The sequence below is a fragment of the Dermacentor albipictus genome, chromosome 3 (assembly GCF_038994185.2).
Source record: "Dermacentor albipictus isolate Rhodes 1998 colony chromosome 3, USDA_Dalb.pri_finalv2, whole genome shotgun sequence".
Classification (NCBI taxonomy): Eukaryota; Metazoa; Arthropoda; class Arachnida; order Ixodida; family Ixodidae; genus Dermacentor; species Dermacentor albipictus.
The window spans coordinates 81,765,937-81,789,780 of NC_091823.1; the positions used below are offsets into that span (position 1 = coordinate 81,765,937).

A 23,844-nucleotide genomic window follows, 5' to 3' on the forward strand; every position below is an offset into this window, starting at 1 on the left:
CAGATTATCCAGATATATGGCTGGTTTGAAAACGATAGTTGAAACTCCGTTTTATTTGAGATTGACCCAAAAATACCGTTCACTATTCCAGTAACAGTTACACGTTCTCCCGAAACAGTAATACGCAGATTACGTCTAAGCACAGCGTACGCAGTGATATTTTACATAAATTAGGACGAACCGAAGGTGCGCTGCGCTCTTGCTGAGAATCACATGAATATATTGAACACCTCTTGTTCCACTGCATGCTCCGCATAGAAAAAAATTACGAGATAAGTTGTGGGCTCTGGACAAACGGGCACTCTCATTAGGAAAAATAATGGTGTCATGCCCAACAAATGAACTGCAACAGCACGCACTCAGTGTTTTATAATAATTTTCGGAAGTAGCATGAATTACAGATAACTACTAGAGCGTAGTAATTATGTTCTGTGGTTATGCCCAGCAATTTAAAGTTCTTGCGAAGCGCCCTTGATCTGGACTTTGTTACGACCTGTGGCGTAAGCTTCCATATATATAGTATTTTGTGCCAGACTGCGCTCGCTCAAAACACAAGTGAATTTCAAGTGGCTGTTCTACATTCTTAATTGACATTATTTGCTGCGCAAATTCTGTTATGTCGCGTACCATGCACAAATTCGGACTTTACGTGAACTGTGCGTTAGCGCTGTCCGGCCTATGCTCAACTTTTATATTGATATCTGTTTTAGCCGGCCAATGTTTGTTACGTACCGTCTCTGTCTTCTTTCTCGTTTGTTTGTTTTAGCCGGCAAATGTTTTTAATAAGTACTGCTTGCCTAATAGAGAAGGAGTAGCGGGCATCACCTTTGATGTCAACCTCTCCGGCATATGCACTTATTAAAAAAAAAGAAAGGCCTGTTTCTCGTGCACCAACATCCACTAATGAGGAATAGGCAGTGGGAGGCATGGCTTGCGGACGAGGACCGGGAGAGCCAATTGGCTCTTCTGAACCATGTCCAGCGAGCCGCTCGTGCCAGTGGGGCCCTGGAGTAGGGGCCCCAACCACCGTACGTTATTTTATTTATTTTCAATAAAGTTTTAACTCCCTCGCTTACTCGCGAGTAGCGGTGGTAGCCTGGTAACGATACATCGTCGTGCGACGATGAAACCGAGTGCCGCTTCCCGAACCAACGCCGCGCGACTTGGGCCTCGTGCACCAGTCGCGACGCTTCGTTTCGAAACTCGATCTCTCTAGTCAGGCGGGTTTCCCGCTCCAATAATAACGTAGCGTCCTAGCGCGGAAGCTGCTCTAAATCCCTTGTCACAATTTTCTTTTTGTCGCTTACGTTCATCCCTCTAAAAAGCACCCTTCGCACAACAAGCTGCGTGCCGCTATCAGTATATAAATGCATTGCGTAATAGTGAGTGAATGAGTTAGAGCTGAGGGAGGACAGCGTGAATGCCGGAAACGTCGGCGGCAGAAGCCAAGAAAAGCAAAACAGGAGCAAGAAAATAGTCTAATCAGAGTTTGTTCCGGTCCATTTGCATACCTTAAGGCGAGGGAAGAGAGTAGGGCTGAATGGGGAGGCGAAGATAGTAAGCGAAGACGTTAAGGAGCAACTGACATATTTTTTTTACTTGTCATTTTCTAGAGTTAAATAAAAGTCCGAGCTTTCTAACATTTAGAAAACGTACTGCAAGGCGTCAGAGCAGCCTAAATAGCTTACTATAATGCTTGTGTTTATGAAGCCGTCTCGCTTTCTCTACCCACAAGGTATATGCAACATGACGTCATGATACAGCGGGATGATCCATTCCTATAATTGCGGCGGCTGCCGCACTACCACACATGCAACTTAAAAGGAAAACGCGCAACACTCGTGCCATGATTTTAATGAGGAGCGTCATTATAACTTGTCCAATGCTAGAAGATGTCAGTAAATTTTGTTAGCGTGATGACATCACGATAATATCGATGGCGCCAGGTCCGCATTTGGAGACCTACTTTTGTACCAAATCTTCTTATAAGCGTTTCCCAACTTCCAGACGTGCTAAGTGCAATCCCTTTTGGGTATCAAGAAACATGTGGCTTCAGTTCTGGCAACCTTATGAGAAGTCGTAGGAAAGAACAAAGGTAAACGTAAAGGCAGCGATGCGCACCGAAACACGAGGAAGAAAGCATGATTACATTCTGCCGTACAGAAATGGCTCAAACTTTTCGAAAAAGCGGGGCATTGTATTTCTAGTTCTCGCTGTACTGGTGTTTGTCAAGCTTAGCGCCATAGTAATACTTTCAGAGAGCAAACTGTTGTCAGTACGGTTCTGTATATATGAGTAAAAAAATATATATGCATGATAACAACCGTGTACGCGCGAGAACTCTCTACCACGCGTATTATACCGGCCTAGTCAAGAAGCGACTTCGATGCAGGGTTTTGAACGCGCAATGCTTTCCGTGTGCTGGAAAAGCGCGCTGTTCCCAGACCTCTCGCTTTCGGTCAGACATTTTTTCCTTCACGCTCATCGGCTAAACTAGCAGACGCGAACACAATGGAAGCAATTTCACTTCACTTCATTTACTTATTTTCAATGCCTTTCGACATTATACAAAGAGGAGTGGGTGGAACGAAGGGACAAATTACAACAGGTGATCCCATAGCGCTTATTTGAACAATGAAGAGTCTGCGATGGAGACGATGGAGTACAGCAGACGACAGCCTGCTTCCTGGTATGCGTTGTATACAAACGGTAACATCTGTAACCCTCACCGTAAGAGTCTCGCGGGTAGCGAGAAAAAAAAAAAAACGGGAAGGTAAATTTTCATCATCTTAGAGGAGAAATATGTCAAATAGGTACACACACTCGACAAATCACAACACTGTTTGGCAGTGAATAGTTACGCTTCGAGTACGTAGTTGCTTAACTATTCAAAGCACCCGCAGCTTTGCGTTACCCGTGCACGATTATTTGACCAGTACATTGTCTTGTTAAAGAACGGTTGTTTTTTATTCGTTTTCAATTGCTCCGGCAACTAAACAAAAGAAAAGCATAGCGAATGACATAGGCAATACAACACCAAATGCACCTTGAGTGGTGCAGTGACAAGGCATCTTGTTTTCACGCAGTCGTAGTTGACGTGCAATCCCACGCAAAATAATTTACAGAACGTACGCCAAACACACACGTGCGCACAGATTCGGAGTTCGGACATGCAGACTATAATACGTGGTAAAATGTACAGCCGGTGTCAAATGTTTATGGGACGCTGAATCTGAGAACAGGCTGAATATTTCGGCGACCACGGCAAGCAACCTGCAGTCTGTTCTATATTATATGCGAACAACATAGTGTTCTTCGCTTGTTTTGGCTGAGGTAGCAACGAGCTCGGAAATTCAGCGTCTTCTCAGACCTCGCGGTCCGTAAACTTTTGACGCCTTCTGTGCGTGTGCGTGTTGGACCAGTGCTCTGCGTGCATCCCAGTTCGAGGCTGCACGGCCGCACAGCAAGAAAAATTGAAGGTATTTCGCCGATGTCGTGGGTCTCCAAACTTCAATTCGCGTGGGCGCAGTGCACTGGCAGGATGGCAGCAGAGGCGTCATGACGTCATCGGATGCCCTCCGTACCACGTGACCACGCGCTGATTGGCACGTCATGCGACTGCGAAAGTGTATAAACAGTAATTGTCGCAAGTGGTGAATCAATCAAAAACAGCGCCCCGGTGTGGGCTCGCATACTTTGCGAACGTTCCAAAGAGCCCCGGTGTATCTCTGCACTACCGCGAGGTCGCCGGGTCACGCTTCGCGCTAGGTCGACGCTGTTCGCAGTGCGCGCGGGCGAGTGTATGTGACAACAAGCAAGGCACGACAGTTTGCGCAGCACCCGCCTGATACGCGCGGACGCGCCCCCTCCAGCCCCTTCGCTGTCGTCGTCGACCGTGCCTTCTTGTTTGCACAGCGGCGTGATTGATGCTCAGGCAAGGCTGCACGGTTACTGCCTCACACCGGGATGAGCCCACGTGGAACTTCTCCGCACCGCGACGCCACGATGGTTTGTTATGGCAAAAAAAAAAAGAAGTTTGTGGCGCACATTTGCGCGCCTACGAATTGCGCGCCTGTAGGAAAAGGTGCGCCTTAGGAAGGCGCACCTTTCTACTTTTGAAAACAAAAGCAATGCTTTCAAACATTGGTAACTTTCGTTTGTTCGGTTAGCTTTTGTAAGGTACAGTCGCCCAAATCTTTAACTGGTGTGCGGGAGCGGCGACTTTTCCGGGCGTCAGCGCCGTATGACGCGGCGAGGCTGGAAACAGCCTAGTAGACGATGGGCCCAGCTGAGCGCGCTTTGTCCGCATGCGCTTAGCCTCAGACTGTTTCCAGCCTCGCCCCGTCAAACGGCGCTGACGCACGGAAAAGTCGCCGCTCCCGCACACCAGTTAAACATTTGGGCGACTGTACCAAAGGTAAGATCGACAGCAGTTCTAAGATATACTAAGGAGCAAGTTATCGATGAATGCGGCGAAAAGTGTCACGTTCTGACACGCGTATGAGAACGGCGCGTTTTGGAACGTTTACCTGCAAATTCCTCCGTAAATTTTATCAGACCGAAGTTATTTTCGAAGCAAAAAAAAACAACAACTCAAGACCAGCTCGGCTTGCAGGTATATAATTGATGAGTGCTGGGCTGCTAATATTGAATGGGAGAAATAAGCGAATTTATGTAAAGCTTATACCATGATGAAAAGTGTACTCAACATGTCTTGACGGCGGCACCGCTGTAAGGAGTGACGTTCGCAGTCTTTGACTGGAGCAGCGTCGCCTTGCAGCCATACTGGGTCAAAGATGCAATCAGGCCGTGCTTTCTGGAAATGAGGGCAGAAATTCCGCCACGTTACAAGCTCAAATAAAGATTCATCTCTCTAAAGGGTCACGTGACGTAAACGGGTGTGGGAAAAAATCCTGATCCCCTGCCACTGAGATAGTGAAGGTGTTCGGCCGTGTTGGCGGCAAGCTATATACTTTTACGAGACGCGACAGCAATGCGCCTCATGGCCGCAGGTTACGACTCGCATTTAGCTTAGCGGTGCAGACAGGAATCTGGCCTGTTCACTTAAATTTTTGCTGCGCCAAAACTAAACATAACGACCGGTGATTAAGCAATACTAGCATACCGTAAATTATAGTTAATGCTTTTTATTCAGTATATTTCAGAGATGTCAGTAGCTGTTGCTCACGCTGTACGTGCGAGTAATTGGTTTTCTCTGGTATGTATGCTTATCAGAGCCGTTCCTTTTCGGCCTTGTTTTACGCGGTAGTGCTCGTGCATTGTCGAGCGCCACTGCAACGAACGCCTCTATAATGAACTTACCTATATAACGAAGGAATAATTCTGTACGAATTGTCTAACGAATTATTTCGGAGGCCCCAAGCACTATTTTATAAAGGCGTTGGACTCAATCGCAGTTCGGAGGAATTTAGGCTTGGTAACATTTGACAGCGCGTCGTTTCTATTCTTTCTTGTATTCTTCCTGCTTGTTTAGTAATGCTCAAGCAACAAAAATAAATGTTGGCTGTAATTAAATTCTTTGGCGTTCTGGAGCTCGCAGAAATGTCTACAGTCAAATGCTCGCAGCGCTCCTTCAGGTTCGGTCATTTTCGCTTATAGCTTACCTCTCTTCTTAGGCAGCCAGGGTTCTTGCTTGTTTACTAACTACTGAGTTGAAATTTTCCCGCGGTTGCTTGTTTTACACAGATCCCTCTGTCTTTCATTTTCCTTGCTCTATGTACTGGGAGACACTATAGCGGGGACGAAATAAACCCTGATTGTAAAGAGGACACGAAGTGACACGGCACTCCGCCGTGTCACTTCGTGTCGTTTTTACAAGCAGTGTTCGTTTCGCCCTTGATAGCGTCTCCCAGTACATAGCGCAAAAAAATGAATGCGTACCAACTAGCCCGATTCATGGCCCTCTACATTTTTCTTCATGACAACTTGCACGGCTTCCTAAGTTTGCCGTGCTACACCAGCAATGCCATACGGTCTTTAAAAGCCTCCTTTTTTGTTGCAACATACTTGTCTAATAACGGTACCATTGTTAGAAGGAAAAATTGCCGTTGGCCTGAAGTAACACGTGATAACTTTGAAACAAACAGACACGAGATTACCGGAAAGAAAGCTTGGCAGTTGAAGAAAAGGTTTGGGCCATGGCTCGAGCCGTCGCCGTCCCGTAACAGTAACTCTGTCTTCTCCTCTTTCACTCCCCTTTGTCCCTTACACAGCGCAGGGTAACCTACCGGGCTCAGCCTGCTTAACCTTCCTGGCTTTCCCTTATGATTCATTTGTCTCTGCTAGCTGCGCCACCAAGTGGGTGTAGCAGGGCGAGACCAAATCGATTGACAACTCGGATAGATGTACCCTTGCTTGACCGCGCGAGTTATGCCAGGTGCTTTTGTTAATAAACATCTTGGCTAGCAATGTTTCAGCGCTATAGTTGTCAAATTCGCCTTCGTGCTGACAACTGCTACTCCTGCTAGTTGGGCCGGTTACCAGGGCGACTGCAACCCTATAGTTTGACGGTGGTTCAAGGTGCGATCCAAGTACCATGAAATCATTTTCTGGATGGATTTCCCTTGCTGTTTAATGCTGCTTTCAGGTTGATGAAAGATCTCACTCTCGTGAACTTTCTCTCCTGTTCTCTTTAGTTCTGCTTTGTTATACAAGGATTGCTGTGAAGATTTTGAACGCTCGTTCTATAACTTTCAGATTTCCGCATATATCACGTGGTTCGCATCAACTACAGCGCAAGATAATCGTTACTTTACTAACTCGTAAAACTGTTCACATTGGGGCAAATAATTTGGATTAGACATTAAGCATTGATGTATAAAGCAAATTTCGACCCTCTCACCCGCTTTTCTTCCCAGCGTACTCTAAATCCCTAATCGTATGGCATGGGAATAAGAAGGCGTACTCGAACAACTTTCGTCCGAAAATAATTCAAGAAACGTTGCTCTTAATATTTCCACAGAAAGTGTAGCTGAAGGCGTAGCTAAAGCCTGCCCCTTTTGCTGCATCAAATTAACAGCTCACACAGAGCAACGCGGTGTATGCTGTGTTGTTTGCCATGGGCGTATCGTTTTTCACCGATCGCGAAAAACAGTCGGTCTCTGCCGCGAGTTTTCACGCAGGTGCACGACACAAGGCACGCGCGCGCACACACACACGCGAGCAAATTCAATTAACGCTTCCTGCTCAATGAAGCAGCTTTCTACGGCGCGTGCGTGCTTTCCTCTCATTTGCGCGTTCAATTAATCGCTACACGCAGTGGCGCGCGTATCGCGTGCTTCGATGCATATCGCAGCCGGCCTCTGCGAGCACTCACTCACTCACTCACGCAGGCACACACACACGCGAGCAATCACGCACGCACGTGCTAACCGACACGCGCGCAGACCTGTGCAATCGTCGGAACGCAGCGCTCAAATGCGCGCACCCGATCATGCAAGCAGCGCACGGGGAAGCCAAGCAAACACACACAGGGAAAAAAAAAATGAACAGAACTTGGCTCGCGTAACAACCGTTCCGCTCGCTGGGGATCATTCGCGTTGTTGCCTCGTGTTTAGTCTAACGACCATGCGCGCCGTCGCCGGATGAGACCGGTCGGCGCGAAGCGTTGTCGTTCCCCACGGGCGCAAAGCGCGCCCTCCCGACGACGCTGCCGCAGAGAGGATATCGGCAAGCGGATGCGCGAATCCTTTCCTCGCCCGGCGCGTCCAACTTTCCATCGCTCGCTTAAGTATGCAACCGACCAAGGGTCGCCGCCGAGTCCGCGGTGGTGGCGCAGGTCCCCAGGGCCACTCTCGCTGATTTTAATTTTTTTCCCTGGCGCGCCAGGTCTCGTTAGGTCTCGGCGGGAGGGCACCGGGGCATAAAAGAACCGCGGGAGCACACGCCGGTTTCTTCTCTTCGTGCCAGATTTCTTCTCGCTTGCCTGCGAGAGAAGAAGTGTTTGTGGTGGTGCGCGTGAAATCCAGCGAGCAAAGTGTTCTGCACTTCGATACCGGGACGGGGAGCTTCGTTATTAGTGCCGGGAGACGGGCAAGCAGCGCGGGAACCGGTGCGCGGTGAACGGCGCGTGTGGTGTGCGTGTGTGCCTGTGGTCTACGCGTATGCGACGCATTGATTGCGGGTGTTGGTGACGATGCACGTTGTGGGGTGGCAGCTTCCGAAACGGAGTCACCGCGGCGGTTACTGCCGGGCCCTCGTCGAAGGATGGCGAATCGCCAAGGTGGGATTATCGAGATAAGCTATAGTGCGGGCCTTTACAGTTCGTGGGAAACAATCCCGACGACCGTTTTGACTACGGAGACGTAGATATACGAAACGGGTTATACTGTTTTTACTTTATTTAAAGTATTGCGTAAGTCTAAGAGTAAAAAAAAAAAGCGTGCATTGAAGTACTACGCTGCTCTTTGAATGTGGTCCTTAAATGTATAGTCCTGCAGTGGTCCTTGAATGTCGTGAGTTTCATTAACCACGGCGCAATTGCTAGTTCTCGCCAAACGTTTGGTTTCGTAAGATCAATAAAAAATTTAAATTTGCGTCGGTAGCGAACTTATCTATCAGCAATTATAAATCAGCGTCTTTGCTAGCGCCACAACAGGCATGTTCAATTTAGCACAAGGGCAGTTCCCGTAGCTACATCATTGTTTGATTAATCTGTCAAGGTCATTGCCGTAGTATCAAGGCTTAAAATGACCATTGCTCACGTTTTCTATATAGTATTTTTGTAAGGGAACCGAACGAAGATTAGCGACGACAGCACGGTCCTTAATTCACGGACAAATTGCTAGCCATGCAGGAAAGCATTTTTCACCGTGCGTGCTGTGTCTCGGAATTTATCGATATCGCAAGGAACCCTCTTCTACTTCGAAAATGAATGGCTGTTTTTGCGAGAAGCTGACGGTGGTGAAGGACCTTAGTTCGCACTTTGTGCCGCTTTCTCTCCGACACGTCTCTCTAGATCTTGCGCAAACCAATCACGATAGAAGTGTATCGTAAGTTGCCGGGAAGACATGATCTGCGTGTGCGTTGCACACGCAACTGGTGGATTACGATTTGGATGGCAGGAAGTGTCGCTAGTAATATTGAATTGGGCGCAGCATTTGGAAGTTCTGCCACATAATGCTGACCAAGGTCACCTTCATAACATTTTGGAATCTTGAACATAATTATTTCTATCGTAGTGGCTGCACCTTGTGCATTCATCCACATTATTGCGCCCTTGAGTAAGAAAAACACCAAATTTGAAATACAACCATATCTTAAGAAAAAGAAAATTTGAGAGAGAACATTTTTCTTGAGCACCTGTTTAGCTAAGATGAGGAAGATATTACCACGTTTGCTCGAATACAATCACCCCCACCTCCTTTGCCAGTGCCTTTATTTATTCATTTTTTTTTCGTGCCCTACATGACCAAAGTGAAAAAGACCAAAGTACAAGGCGTACGCTTTGTATTGTACGAACCATACTGTTTTCTTTCGTTTTTCGTTAAGCTGCAGAGCCCAACATAAGTGCTCTTCCTATATGTTTCTGAAACATCCTCACACTCGCGTCGACAGCCAAGTTTTCAAGCGCTTCCATGCGTTTTATAAAACGTCGTATATGTGGACTATGGCGGGCACACTTAACATCAGCGCAGTCGAAGCCATGAGACATATACATGTTAGACGCCTGGCTAAGGATATCTTGATAGTTACGAAACCGCTCCCTAAGCTGTCAAACTATATTAGTAGTAAGCAGTCTCTCTGAAGATAAATGGAGCCCGCTAAATGGCGCACGATAAGTGGCTCGCTTGCCGTCGTTACCACTGACGTCATGGGGCGAGAACGAACTCATTTTGATAGAAGGCACTCGTAACGGCACTCATTGCTCGCCTCTCGATGAGTGCTTAGCGAGGGTGGAAAAGTGCTCGTTGTTACCAAAAAAGTACTGAAAGAGAAAGTATGAAGTACGAAATGCCGTCTGACGTAGAGAAGGGGCCGGTCGATCCACGACGTCCGATCTAGCGTCAGAACGCGATGTTGTTGCCCTCTTCTTTACTGTATACATCTGGCTTCCGGGTTTTCTTTGGTTAGTTCGCGAAATGCACCCAGACACAGAAAAACAAGCAAAGGAACTGCACCGAACATTGCCGCGTGTCCTTTCCAGTTCCCGTCATAGTCCCTGAGCAGTGCCCCACTTTCTGTATCCGGGCCCCGTCAATGCGCCCACGTCGATGCAGCGGCGCTGCAGCGCATAGGTGTTCACAGAACCCTTCCCCGTAAGTCTTTGCCACCAACTGTCATCGTCAAATGCACCGACACCTTTTTTTTTTTATGAATGCACTGACACCACGGTCCTGCATCTTCAACGGGAAAGGGGACTTATTTCCAGCAGAATGCACGAAGCCGTGAAATCCTAACGGTTTCACGTAACGCGAAGCTTTATAGTTGAAGAAAAATTTCGTATTAGTTTGTCCGGAGATCTAAACCGACACCGTCTTCACAAAGGTATAGATTGACAGTCACTTTGCCGCTGAGCTGACAGGAGTCTGCTGCAACTTTGCAGTTCCTTTCGATGTTGGAGCTGCATTTGGGTTGATGCCAGTTCCACTTTGCTGATTTTTTTTCTGAGAGGTATGGTGCGTTTATGCTGCTGAGCGCGATGTCCTGGGTTTGACTCCTGACCTTGGCGGCCGCGTTCCGAGGGAGGTGGTATGCGGGAATAAAAGAAAATAACGCTGTGGTGTACTTTAATTTAGGCACCCGTTAAAATCCCTAGATGGTAAAAATTCCCCGTCAACAACACATTTATAGGCGTGCACTACCGGTGTGACTTGATTGCGAGAGTTAATGTGCGCAGCACACCGCTGTATGCACTTTTTTCGGTAATATGCACCGTAGATGACCATTGTATTCAGCTTCCGATGTGTTAGAGTAGCTGTCAAAAGTAAAAAAAAATAACACAGCAAATTATAGTTAGTGCTCGCACTCGTTAGTGAAGCGTCCTTAGTTGGTGAAGCGTTAGTGGCGTCTGAAGCCTCTTCCATGTCATGTATGCCTTCGAGATGTGTAACCATGCGAAATTTTACTTGCTATAAATTTAATTTGCTGTTTGCACTGATACGTGTCATCTTGCCCGTAGCCTCCTCTACGCTATATGCCTAAATCACGCAAAAAAAAACAATTGCAGTGATGATCCTGTAAATATCGAAGAGAAAGACTAGTCATCCCCATAGTGCAACAAAGTAAGTGTCACCATGGTCAATAACTTGCTATTGGAAGCTTTTCAGTGTACATTTTCTTTTTCGTTACTGTTTATCTCTTATCCTGCAAATAAAATTAAAATTGAAATTAACACAATGTTGTGAGGAAATTAATATGGACTGGGAGTTTCGAGGCACTCGACAGTTCGCGTGTGCCGCCGTTGTAGTGACTTTTACACGTTGGCCCATGTGCACTTTTTTGCTTCGTGCCTTGTAGTCGCCTGTTGTGCTATGTACCTTAAATGGTGCTCTCGGTGCGTCTGCGATCGACGAACGTTAGCAGCAGCACTTGCTCGTCTCGAGAGCCAACCACTGTCAGCGAATATTCTGGGCCCTCGGCGTGACTGTAAATGTTGCAGTTTTCAGGCAATGCATGTCTTACTTGATTGCTCAAATGAGCGCGGGCTCTGAACCCAACCATTGAGTAGACCCAACGAGCATAATCGAGCTTCGTGCCAACTCTTCTTTCTGTCCTCGTTGCCACCCATCATACTCAGAGCCTTTCTCTCTCTCTCTCTCTCTCTTCCACTACTTTCACCACAGAGAATAGCTCTCCGAAGGAATGACTCTCAGGCTAGTGCTTTCTTATTGATATAATTTTTCCCTCTCTTGCTTTGAAGGTGGGCAATTCTGAAGCCGCAGATACACAGACTAAACTTGAAAGCTACGCACTACGAGGAAGCTACGGGCTAGCCGGTAAGCGATGCGAGCGCAGTCTACATTGTATTCATCCGCGTCTTGTAGTCTGCAAGTCGCATGCGTGAGGTCTGCTTCTGGCACTGACAAGCGTGCCGATAAAGGAAAAAAAAAGAAAAGGTCATTGCGCTGTTACTGCTTATACGCCTCGACTATAGCTTCGGCAGCGCCAAAGTAAACTACATATGCTGGTATGAGGTATAGTTGTTCGGCGCCGTCTGCGTCACGTATAACGAGTCTTCCGCACGCTCACTGCGACGTCTCGCACGTCTGTCGCCCAGGGATAGCGTCGTGCACAGAAACGAGAAGAAAACACAAGAACGCCGCCGCGTCCATCGATTCGCAAGGAGGATATATTTACCCACGTTGAGAAGCTTGTTAGCAGACACGTTGAGAAGCTTGTTAGCAGACGCGCCCTCGCAATCTGCTGAAGTGAGGATGAGGTAGGCGATGCGACCCCCCCCCCCCCCCCTCCCCTCCATTCGTTTTCGTATCCTTCTCTCTTTTTTTTTCGGGAAAAGGAACGAGCCTTAAGTGCCAATTATAAAGAATTCCCGATGCCAAGAGGGCACGACGTCGCGGTATCATGCTCTTACTTGCTCGCCTCTGCCGATAACGACGAAGCAACGAAGTAAATTTAATGGGTGCAGTTGTATCGTGCGACCGTGCGAAAGCATTGCGAATACAGCAATAGACGTTCTTGTGCTTTTAATTGTTATGTAATCCACTTTTGTAATTGATAGTTCATGTTAGCGTCGTCTTTATTATTTGCTCTTTAAGCTTATTTCCTTTCAATCTCGCTGTGTGCGATTATCAGGTCACCGCCAACGGCTGGTACTGGGCTTTCTTTTAATAAATCAGGACTATCCCCTCAAGTGTGTTTGCCGCATTCTCTTGTTCTGCTACAGTCTTAGAACTTGGGAGTAACTTTCTTGGGAGTAACTTACTTGTCTTCGTACTCCCCTATTGAAGTTCTCGAACTCTGCTTGGGTGAACGTGCTTCAGTGTGCTGCAAGGGGCAGTACAAGAACTATCTGGCCTTTACTCGTAGATATGGCCAGAGATCCAGAATGCATACCTGACAAACCTCCCGTATTTTTCGTAAGGTTTACGAATTCGGGCTTCTTTTAGATTTTGCGAATGTTACATCACCTTTTACGAGTAATAAATAGAGTTTGTGAAAAACTTTCACTCATTGATCTTCAAAGGTTTCATTGGAAGTCTTCTGATAGTGGAAGGACGCCAGGGAGGCTACTTGTTAGAGCAAGTTATAGAGACAAGTTCCCCAAGCAGGTGAAATCGGCAACAGCAAAGTCACTGAAAAGTCACTGTGGTCTATAGAAACAGCGGGCTGTATGCCAGTCCTTGCTGCTCCACGTTTACTACTGCTTGCGCTGCCTCTAACGATAAATGATCATTGACAAAGTGCATAGGTATCCTTCAAAGGGCGCTCGTTCCGAGCAAGAATTACAGAAAGAAAACCGTGCAACAGCAGCCCGATGCTGTACCCATTCGACTGTGGACTACCTAGTGACCGAAGTTGGCGGGAGAGAAACAAGGCGCGGACGTATAGACACGTACATACATACATACGAAGCTACCACAGAGACATCTTCCTTTCAACCTCCATTTCTCGCTGTCTCCAAAAGTTGAATTTGAATGGGGGAAAAACACTTTATCCCCGTAGTTCCTAGGACGTCTCTGAATACGGCTCGTCCCCCCCCTTCCTATTCCACGCGATAGGCCTTCGAGACATCCTTTAATAATCATATTAAAAAATCTTTATCATCATCATCATCATCATCGTCATCATCATCATCATCTTCATCATCATCCTGAGAATGGGAGTTGGCAGCATCCTCTGTTCTTCGAGTGAAAATATTCCGTCCAAGTGATGCATCTTCCAAAGCTCTCGGCGTCCTGCACTGACACGTCCGATTTTTGCAGCCGTCCAGGATAAACAATGGAGCACTTGACAAATGAAGTGTGCGAGCGAATGCGGCCTCGGCGAGTAGACAAACATAGGGCGGAGACGAGTGCAGACATCCGTTGTTAAATGGCTTCTTTTGTTCGCTTCGCTTCTGTGATTTCTCTCCTATGTCCGTGTCAGCTCGCGCGGTTCGCTAGACCTTTCTTAATGAACGAAATAGCTCGACACAAAGCTTGAACGGATGTGCGTTGGTGCGCGCTTGTGTGTGTTCTATCAAGAACTGCAGATATGTGGTGCGTTCCTTTAATTTAGCATTTCCGCTTGCGTCAGTGGGAAAGCGTTCCCATTTAATGGCTGCATTCCCAGAGAGTGGCATCGCCCGCTGACTGTTACAAAACGACTGTTGCGGGCTGCCCGGGCAAAACACTGCAACTTGCATTGCAGCGGTTTGAAGCTAAAGAAAACGCTGCTCGAGCGTTGCGATATGGTTCTGCGTACTTTGAGAATTCGCAAGATGTGCCGTCACTATAGAAGATAAAAAGAAGACAAAGGGGCCACAGAAAGATGGAGGCTTGGTGTCCAACATTGGACGAACGGAAAACTTTACGCTTGAAGCTAATATTTTCACTGGGGAAGTTGTCGTCCTGACGAAGACAAGTCTCCTTGACTAAACGTTAACTCCAGGCATGCAAGTTCCCTTGTTCATCTATACTGTTGACGGGCACATAAAAGGACAGTTTCAGTTTTTTTATTCTCTCATCCGGGGGAGCATACACTGTACTGACATTACGATGCACAACAAGATTTCGATACGATACAAGATTTTACTACTTTTATCCGAGCTTCGAGGAACTCAATGCGCCACGTGGAAGCGTATTTCGGTGCCACAACAATCGTGCCATTTGTACCATCACTCTTTCACTCTCTAGTAGCTCAAGTGATGTATACATCTCGCATGCAGAAAAGCATGTCACTTTGCAAAGAAAGCCACTTCACTAACGGCAAGGAAACACAGAATCGAGAACTTGGCGGTGCTTTGAACGACGATGCCTGGAAGCCATTACTTTCCTTAGAATCAAGAAACTTCATTGAGTGCCTTGATCTTTTTTCTCCGCTCTCCCTATAAGCCAGCTTTGATAGCGTGTACGCGAATGTGTGCAGTCGCAGTGATGGTATTCATATTTTTTCCTTTGCTTTCTGGCCGAGCGAAGCCTGCCAGAGCTGCGGGTCTCGGTCTTCGTAAGCGAGTTTTGAGGATGAAGAGGCGCATCTCATGGCGCAAAGGGGTAGGGGGAATAATGCTTTTAACATTTGTAGCAGTGACGAAGCTCAGAAACCTTTTATAATCGCCAATAGACTCTGACTGTGAATAATTAAATATCGCTAATTAGGTTCTGAATAATAGCCCAATGGCCGTGTTGTGGTTACAGATTCGAAGCCCGTCGGTGCTCAAGATGTGTCCATTTAGTAGGATTCCCGTGACCAGCACAAGTTTCTAGATATCGATCCCTAAACTTGCGGCGATATGTGTTTGCTTTCCACGCATCTATATAATTTTTCTATAAATATTTAATAAGCGTCGCCAGGTCATACTACAGTATAGCTCAGCGTACACTTCAGAGCGTAATTGTATTTCACCGCTGATCTTGGGAACCAATATATCGAAGCTGGGGCTAGATCTAGGATTTCTAGTAAATCGGACACGCCTTTTAGCACTGAGTGGCTTCGATTTGTAACTAACTAGCACATACACATAGATAGGGACACAGACAATCGTTAGTTCCACGCAGTCTACGCACATGACGAGCGCATTAACTATTTATTTTGCATGTGCTCATCTTCCTCTCGCCTTGCGCTCTGCTTTTGTTTTTGTTTTTTTCCTCGCCCACATCGTGCAACGCAGCCAACCAACACTACGACTCTGGTTGACCCCTCTGCCTTTCTATGCATTCTTTTCCTCTTTCTTATAGCACTATCTGGATTTGTTGACGCTTGTTTAAATGGCGCTTCAGCATTTTACCGTCTACTTTCGTGAGTTGAGCAGCTTTCTTTTTCTCTTGTTTTCTCTTGTTTTCTCTTTTTTTCTCTTGTCCTTATTTCATCATCATCATCATCATCATCAGCCTGGTTTCGGCCACTGCAGGGCAAAGGCCTCTCCCATACTTCTCCAACAACCCCGGTCATGTACTAATTGTGGCCATGTCGTCCCTGCAAACTTAATCTCATCCGCCCACCTAACTTTCTGCCGCGCCCTGCTACGCTTCCCTTCCCTTGGAATCCAGTCCGTAACCCTTAATGACCATCGGTTATCTTCCCTCCTCATTACATGTCCTGCCCATGCCCATTTCTTTTTCTTGATTTCAACTAAGATGTCATTAACTCGCGTTTGTTCCTTCACCCAATCTGCTCTTTTCTTATCCCTTAACGTTACACCCATCATTCTTCTTCTTCTTCTTTCCATAGCTCGATGGATCGTCCTCAATTTAAGTAGAACCCTTGTCCTTATTTGTTAGTTTTCTTTTCGTGTTTCTTTTTTTCCCGTTAGGTTCTGCCCTTCATGGCATATCTCTTTCATTTCTGTTTCTATCCCGGCCTTCCTGAAGAGTAGGCAGGCGTGATGCCCCTTCCAGTGGCAGTTGTCAGCTTGCTCCTTCCTGTCTTTTCCTTTGTTTTTTCATGTATGTTTTTTAAGCATACTACTTACCGTTACTACTACTATTACTACTACTATTACTACTATTACTATTATTACTACTATTACTACCACTGTTGCAATTATTACTATTATTAACTATTATGCTGCTACTACTACTGGTACTGGACACGCCGCGGCAGCTTAGTGGCCATGGCGTTACGCTGTAGAGCTCAAGGTCGCGGGTGCAAACCTGACCGCGGCGGCCGCATTTCGATGATAGCCAAATGCAAAAAAAAGAAAAAAAAACGTTCATGTGTTTAGATTTGGGGTGCACTTTAAAAAAAAACCCAGATGGCCGAAATTGTTCCCGAGTCATCTACTAAGGCGTGCCTCATAATAGGATCGTGGTTTTGGCACGTAAAACTCCAAAATTTATTCGATTTAATTACTGGTACTACTACTACGACGACTTCTACTGCTGCCTACAGCCTTCTCCCTACCTCCCCTTTCCCTTACCGGCGTACTTTACATCGCCACGCTATTACTGGTCGGAGGCTATCTGGACATATGTGCGTAATTATCGACACGCATTCTACGCAAACGAGCCAGAATTATACGGGCGCTGTCTCCATAGTCAGGCGACCGGATAACAAAACAATACGACTTGCTACTACGTCTCCTGCTGCTGCTAATAATCGGTAACCTTACAATAAAGTGTTATTCAAAGAAGCCAGTGCTTGTCCCCGTGCCGTTCATATGTTGTCTGTATCGATATTGGCACTGCTCAAGTTTATTGGATCCATACCACTTATATAGCCCAATCAGAGTACTTCTTAAACTCGATTTCGCATATTCCAATGAGCACCCTGAAGGTAATAACTAAAAAAATAAATTACATTTAGCTAATATGGTAGGATAATCGGTGTTTATCGTGCCATTCCTGATACCTTCCACTCGTATAAAATATCTGAGTAATTATTATTTTGCGTCTACTTCCCCTGTCTGCTAAGGACTGGACACGGTCGTGTCTGACACGCTTATTACAGGTTATCGACTGCGCGCACTTCGTGCCTTGAATAATACCCATGCTGCGACTTCGCTGACTCTGGTATTAAGATATAATTTTCTTTTTCCCGTGCATAGGCATTTCCTGAAACATTGTCGATGTATAAGCCGCTGCAGCCTCGTTAAAATTTGCTCGCGCTGTAAGCTACTTATGGTGCTTACTTTGTAGCTGGAGCTTAAGCTTCTCAAAAAAGACGTTCTCCCGCTGCCGATGCCGCCACTCGAGCGATCCACGAATATTAATGTGCCTGGCGTGTATAAGCTAATCTCGAGGGCATAAATTTTAAATATATTAGCCCTCGGTGCTGCTGTAAACTTTGCCTATCTTTCAAGCCGTTACAGTTTTTGTTGCATGGGGCACGCGAAGGCTGTATATATATTATTTTAAAGGTACGCAGAGCGGTTGGGCGGTCGTTTTGATGATAGTGAGACGCTTACTAATGTGTGTGCGCTTATTAAGTCCTGGCGACATGATCAGACATATATGCAAAAGTAGAGGTTCATCGAAATGTTTTTTTTTGGTTTGTGTTTTTTATCTAGCTCTTCATAAAGTGCAGATGAATCGGTCTACGTTGTTGCACGAGGAAACCGCAAAACTTTTTCTTTTTTAAGGACGGTTTTGAAAAATTCAAAAATGCGCAGGCAACGCTGAAATGAGTGACGGACCGCAGCTAAAGAATTTGACTTCACGCTGTTTTGAAGTATTGTTCGCATTTTGTCTGAACGGCGTGACGTCCTTGAGTTGTCGTCGAATGAAAATGAAACAACTAGACAGGTAGGATAATTTTAAATTCACAGATACGAACCCGAGGTGCAGTTTAGGTTGGATATTCAGCGTTGGGGGGAAGTGGATAAGGAGACACAAAAAGAAAGCGTAAGGCGAGAATAATAACTAGAGACGCGTTGGCGCGCCAACGAAACTGAAATATAGGGCTGTTTCATTTCTTAAACGAAACTAGTTGTGTGCAGAAACTGCATGCGCTTCCATGTGAGCTTTTGTGTGAGCGCACGAGAGTAACATTCAGTGGCCGCGTCAACAAAGCGATGGGGAGCGTTTCGTGTCGAAAAATAAAATTCATGGGTATACGTTGGCGTATGTGCCTTGTGGTGTGAAGTGGTAGCGTTAAACATCGCACATTTTCACCACCACACTACGCAGCTGGGAAGACGGCACACACAGCGGCTTTGGCGTGTACGAGGCAGCGTTCGCACTTGGACACTGATCCGCGCGGGAACAGAGAAACACTATCGCAGTGGCCCTGACGGGGCCAGTGCATGGAACTCCGGCGCGAGGAATCTCCCACGCAGATACATAGTAAATACACTAGGCTTTTGTCAATGACACCGGGCGGTGGCTATGTGTTTTTCGTGAACGCCCAAGGCTGATCCCCCGTTGGAAACTTGCAGCACGGTTGGCTCCAGTCACGTTTAATTCAGCCACGTCTGGCGGAATGAAACGAAACGAACCGGCGCGTAAGACGCGGCAGCTGGTACAGGGCTGTGACCCAGTTAGTGTGACCGCTTGAAACCGTTTCGAATCAGTTCCAAAGCAGGCTATCCCATATCTGTATAGTTGGGACTTCGCTTTTCTTTTCTCTCTCTCTCTTTTCGGAGTCATAAACCGTGCTGAGGTAACTTTCTGTCGTGTCCGTCTCTCGTACGCGGTCGTGCCGGTGCTTCCAAAGCGACGCAGTATACACGGGCTTGGTAACCGCGCATTGAGAAGAGAAAGAGGAGAAAGAAACCAGAGATTATATGTTCGTGCGCATCTAGCGGTAGTCCTTGAGTGAAAAGATGGCGAGGAGGGAAGGGAGGTGGGGGGGAGTCGCGAAATGCAGCAGCACGAATGGGAGCCGGATGTTTTCATAGTCCGACGGGGAGAAAAGACAAAGCCAAGTAAAGATAAAAAAAGACAGAGAGAAAGAAGAAACGACGCTACCGTCGTCCTGTTCGTTTACAGCGTCCGCCGCATACGCGAAGTCACGCCCTCCACCTTTGCTCTGTTCGTTTTCCGCCATTCGCGAGGACCTTTAGAGAGTCGTGTTTCGCTCCGCTGAGTGAAGCCGGAGCAACTGCAACTCGAGGAAAATGAAATGCCGAAGAGAAAACAACGATAAACTAAACGCGAGGGCGCATCGCAGACGTGCAAACGGTAGCCTGCCTCGAAGTTGCTCATTAACTGGCTTTTCCTGCTCTCCGCGCGAGTTTGTTTATACATTTCCCTATTTTAATCTCGCGCTATTTTCGGAGGTGTCTGCGCGCACTTTCCTCTTGCATTATGAATGACGTCGCCATTCGGCAGGTTGCTTGGGAAGAATTCGTTAAAAGCCCAGTGGCTTTGACCAACTTACCTACAACATATATCTGAGATTTATATCCCCCTATCAAACGCTGAGAAATAAAATCTGCCTTGCGTGTGTGTCTTTCTTTCCTTCTCTCTCTCTCTTTTTTTTTCTTACCACCGTTCGCTTACGTGTGTAAACGGCAGCGATGAAAGACTGGCAAATGAGCCCGCCATTACATGATATCCAGTGAACACGCGTCCAAATTGCAAGTAGGTCGCTCGGCTCAAAGAGACCGGATGGATGAGCACGACGAACACGAAACACAGCACACAATGCTTTCAAATGTCTCTCTATGTGGAGATCCTGAAATTCCCAGCTGAAATTTCCAGTTTTTGTTCACCGTGGCGCCTGCAGAGCGGTAACCGCGTGATGTGTATTTCGGTCGTGACTTCAGCGTGGCTCTTTCGTGTCGTGTGCTCCCCCCCAAAAGTAATAAGCGCTGCATTGAGGTTTTCTTCACGTTGTTGTCACTCAAACCAACGACTACGTGGAATAACTGAGCCGCGATTGCAGCATGACGGCACGAGATTGGCGCGCTACATGACGCCTCGTCGAACACGATTTGGAACTGCTTTTAATGCAGCGGAAAGAGAGTGAGAGAGAGAGAGAGAGAGAGACTAAGGAAAACTGGGGGCTTTGCCGTGCATGATGCTCCAAATAAAAACAATGATAAATGGAATGATACGCACAGGACAACACACGAAACCCCCCAAAAAAGATGCACACTACAGCGTACGCAATCGAAGCGTCTTGCCGAGACCATTGTCTCAATGAAACTTGAAAGCGCCGTCGCAGCGCAGGATGGCACAGGCGGCACTGTAGTTGATGAACCAAGTAGATGTCGTAGCTCAAAGCGCAGTCCCTGAAGTGCCCTCAATGCCGACATTAGAACGCTCCGTCAGAGTGTGAAAAGGCTGGTAACATATTAAGAGGGTTATATGTCGCTTCCCACATTGCACGCAGGGCACAGTGGCGATACTAACCGCTCGAATAATTTTATACATGCATCTTGTATGCACACCGCTCAGGTGAGTACGGTGCAATCATTGAGAATCACACCTGTCAAGGCTGCACGTCATGAGGAAATCGCACGTTGGGTCGTAAGTGCGAATAAGTGTCCACCGCTGCTCTGGGTCAGTCTATAGATAGAATGCCTAAAAGACCGCACTTCGCGTTAAAAAACACCCCTTCTTCTTCTCGTGTAACGGCAGACAGGGTGGTGCATTTTTTGTTTGCGGTGGCGACTGAACTAATGAACGCTCATAAAATAGCCAACAGATGAAGATTGAGAATGACACAAACGAACACGATACAATCATCTTGTTCCCATGATGAATACCACACATGTTTTCTGCCACTTTCGTTTTTTTTGTGATTAAAGACTGTCTTTGTGCTACGCTAAGCCGAGTGGAAGAGAGACCACTTGCAGAACATGATAGTGGGAACCTGGCATCGAGTGCTACTCATAGAATAATATACGAGCATTGGGGGCCCTGCTGTGCTCTTAGGTATTAATGTGAGCGTGTATGTTTGCCTTTAAAGGGCGCCCTCTTCTTTTCCACCCGTGTAGGGTAGCACACTGGAAGCCCGAATAATTGACCTCCCGACCTCCCCCTCCTCTCTCTCTCTATCTCTCTCTCTCTTTTCCGGCAATTCAATTGCGCCTTTATTTTGTTCCCTGTCCCCACCGTACAGTAGCATAAAAGGAGCGACATGGTTAATACCTCGACCTTGCTTAGTGCTTTCCTAGCTCGGTAAATGAGCAGCTTCCTAAATTGTAGACAAGGTTTAGCTTTCGTGTCGAGTAGCTTTGCTGCGGCTAAGTTGCGAAAATGCCCTTCTCCACCTAGTCCAATGTACCCTTAGCACATGAGCCAACATTCGATTGCACGCTGTCATTCAAGACCAGCTATCAGATCTTCTCATTTACTGCACATAATTTTTTTATAAAGAGCAACACGGTGCCAGTTGATTAATTATTGTCCTTGAGAATCTCTACGACCTGCACAAGCAACATTTCAGGCATTAATTTTTCTGCGTGATTAACATGGGCATGCACAACAAATTACTTTCGTCAGCTATCACGCTGTCCCGTAGGACGCTCGACTACCCAGGTCAAATCGAACTCCTCCTCTTTTTACTGATAGCCATGACGCAAAAGTACATCTGACGATGAACAGACAGGAGCGCTAACTAAATGAAGCGCACTTTGCATTGGAACTAATAGAAGCAAGAAAAAAATGTGGCCTGGAACTCTTCTTGTGCACCGACGTCCACAGATTTTCAAAGGCATCAGCCACTCGTGTAGCATCAGCTGCGTTAGAATCAACACGGAGGCGACCCGCCGCAGTGGCTTAAGCGGTTGTGGTGTTTTTAGCGCTGCTAAGCACAAGGTCACGGGATCAAATCCCTGCCGCGGCTGCCGCATTTCGGTGGTGATGAAATGCAAAAACGCCTGTGTGCCATGCATTGGGTGCACGTTAAAGCCCTCCCCTACGGCGTGCCTCATAATCAGATCGCGGCTTCGGCACGACTCCAGAAATTATTATTATCAACAGGGAGCTTTAGAATTAGTGGATAGAAATACAGTGGCCGCTATTTCAGCACTGCATAAAAAAAATTGGCTGTTTCCCCCGAAAGGCAAATCGCTGACAAAGATATCAAGCTTTTAGGGTTGCGCCTGGACTCCTCGAGTAGTGTTCTAACTATACGCGAGTCAGACTAACGCGGACGCGACATAGGCAAGTGCACCAAAATTTCTGGCACCCTGAAAAGTTTTAACACACCGTGAAGGGCCCGGCCCGTAATGACACTTGCACAGGCACCACTATATACGCTGCCCCTAAAGAGTCACGCCAGTGAAGTTACTCCACTTTCAGGTCTGAGCACTCATATAGTTTTTCACTTTTATTATCTAATAGCCTGAGAAGATTTATGATAAAAAGACATGTGTTGTACGTTCGGTGAATGACATTTGTTTGCCATTTGTCCATTGTCGAAAGTTTTGAGAGTTTAGTCGAAAACGTAAGACCTGGTCCGAGCAAATTTGGAGGTTGAATAGTATAGCATCTATCGTGTATATACGACATGCATAAACATGTAGCTTCCATACACGTAAGTATATGGGAAACCTCACGGCGACGGCGAAAATTCGCCTAGAGTGTCCATATAAATGCTATCACCATGAAACAACTCAAGCCTGTAGCGCGGATTCCGCACTTCAGCAATCCCTCCGGTGCTAGTTTTTTCCCTTTCTTTCTTTTTTTTTGGGGGGAGGGGGTACACTAAAGTTTCTTTAGCGTGTGCAAGCCGCAAGCATCCTCTAGATCAAAATCTCGTCGAAGCTTCCATATATACGTACATGACGAGTTCTTGTCTTTTGTACTGAAATGGCAAAGTCCTGGCACGCTATACTTTCTTCAATACGGGAAGTACACGTACGTAGCACACGTCAGTAAGTCGTGTTCCAACTTGCATTTCTTCAGCAATCGTTGTTTGAATATCGATTGCGCGTTTCCTTTCCCATCGGTGGTATTGCACGCGATACACGAGAAAAACCACTTGGGTGTCTGCAACCTACAGTCCCTCTGGCGGCTCCTGGTAGGGCAGGATGGTAGTATGTATATGGGCGCACGGTCGTAAACGTTTGATGCATACCTTCGCGCTGCCGCAGCACTGTGCGAGGTATCTTTGCGTACAACTGCCTTTCGCTCATGCATTCTTAGTAACGACCACTGGGCTGGCCGGCATGGATAGCCGCGTATTAGGAGCAATGTGTCGGGCAAAGCGGCAGATAAATCGGCTCGCCGGCCACCGGAAGGCCTTTATCGAACGCTTCTGATCATCCTCATCCAGGTTTGCTGAATGCGCATGACCATTAAAGCATGCATAAAGTGTGGCACGTGAGCGTCA

The 23,844-nt window shown here is 46.8% G+C and overlaps 1 protein-coding gene across 6 annotated transcripts in view; it reads left to right on the forward strand.

Moving 5' to 3' along the window:
- LOC135898920 (glycoprotein 3-alpha-L-fucosyltransferase A-like) overlaps positions 1–23,844 on the forward strand; it is a 150,120-nt gene that overhangs the window by 25,766 nt on the left and 100,510 nt on the right. The window contains exon 1 of one of the 6 annotated variants that reach the window (XM_065428155.2): positions 7,847–8,242. The exons of 3 other annotated variants lie outside the window; for them this stretch is intronic. In XM_065428155.2, coding sequence (XP_065284227.2) covers positions 8,156–8,242 — 87 coding nt within the window. In that variant the 5' untranslated portion in view covers positions 7,847–8,155. Of the gene's footprint in view, positions 1–7,846; positions 8,243–23,844 lie in introns of those variants that run through there. 2 more of the 6 variants (XM_065428157.2, XM_065428156.2) reach the window with 2 other exon arrangements.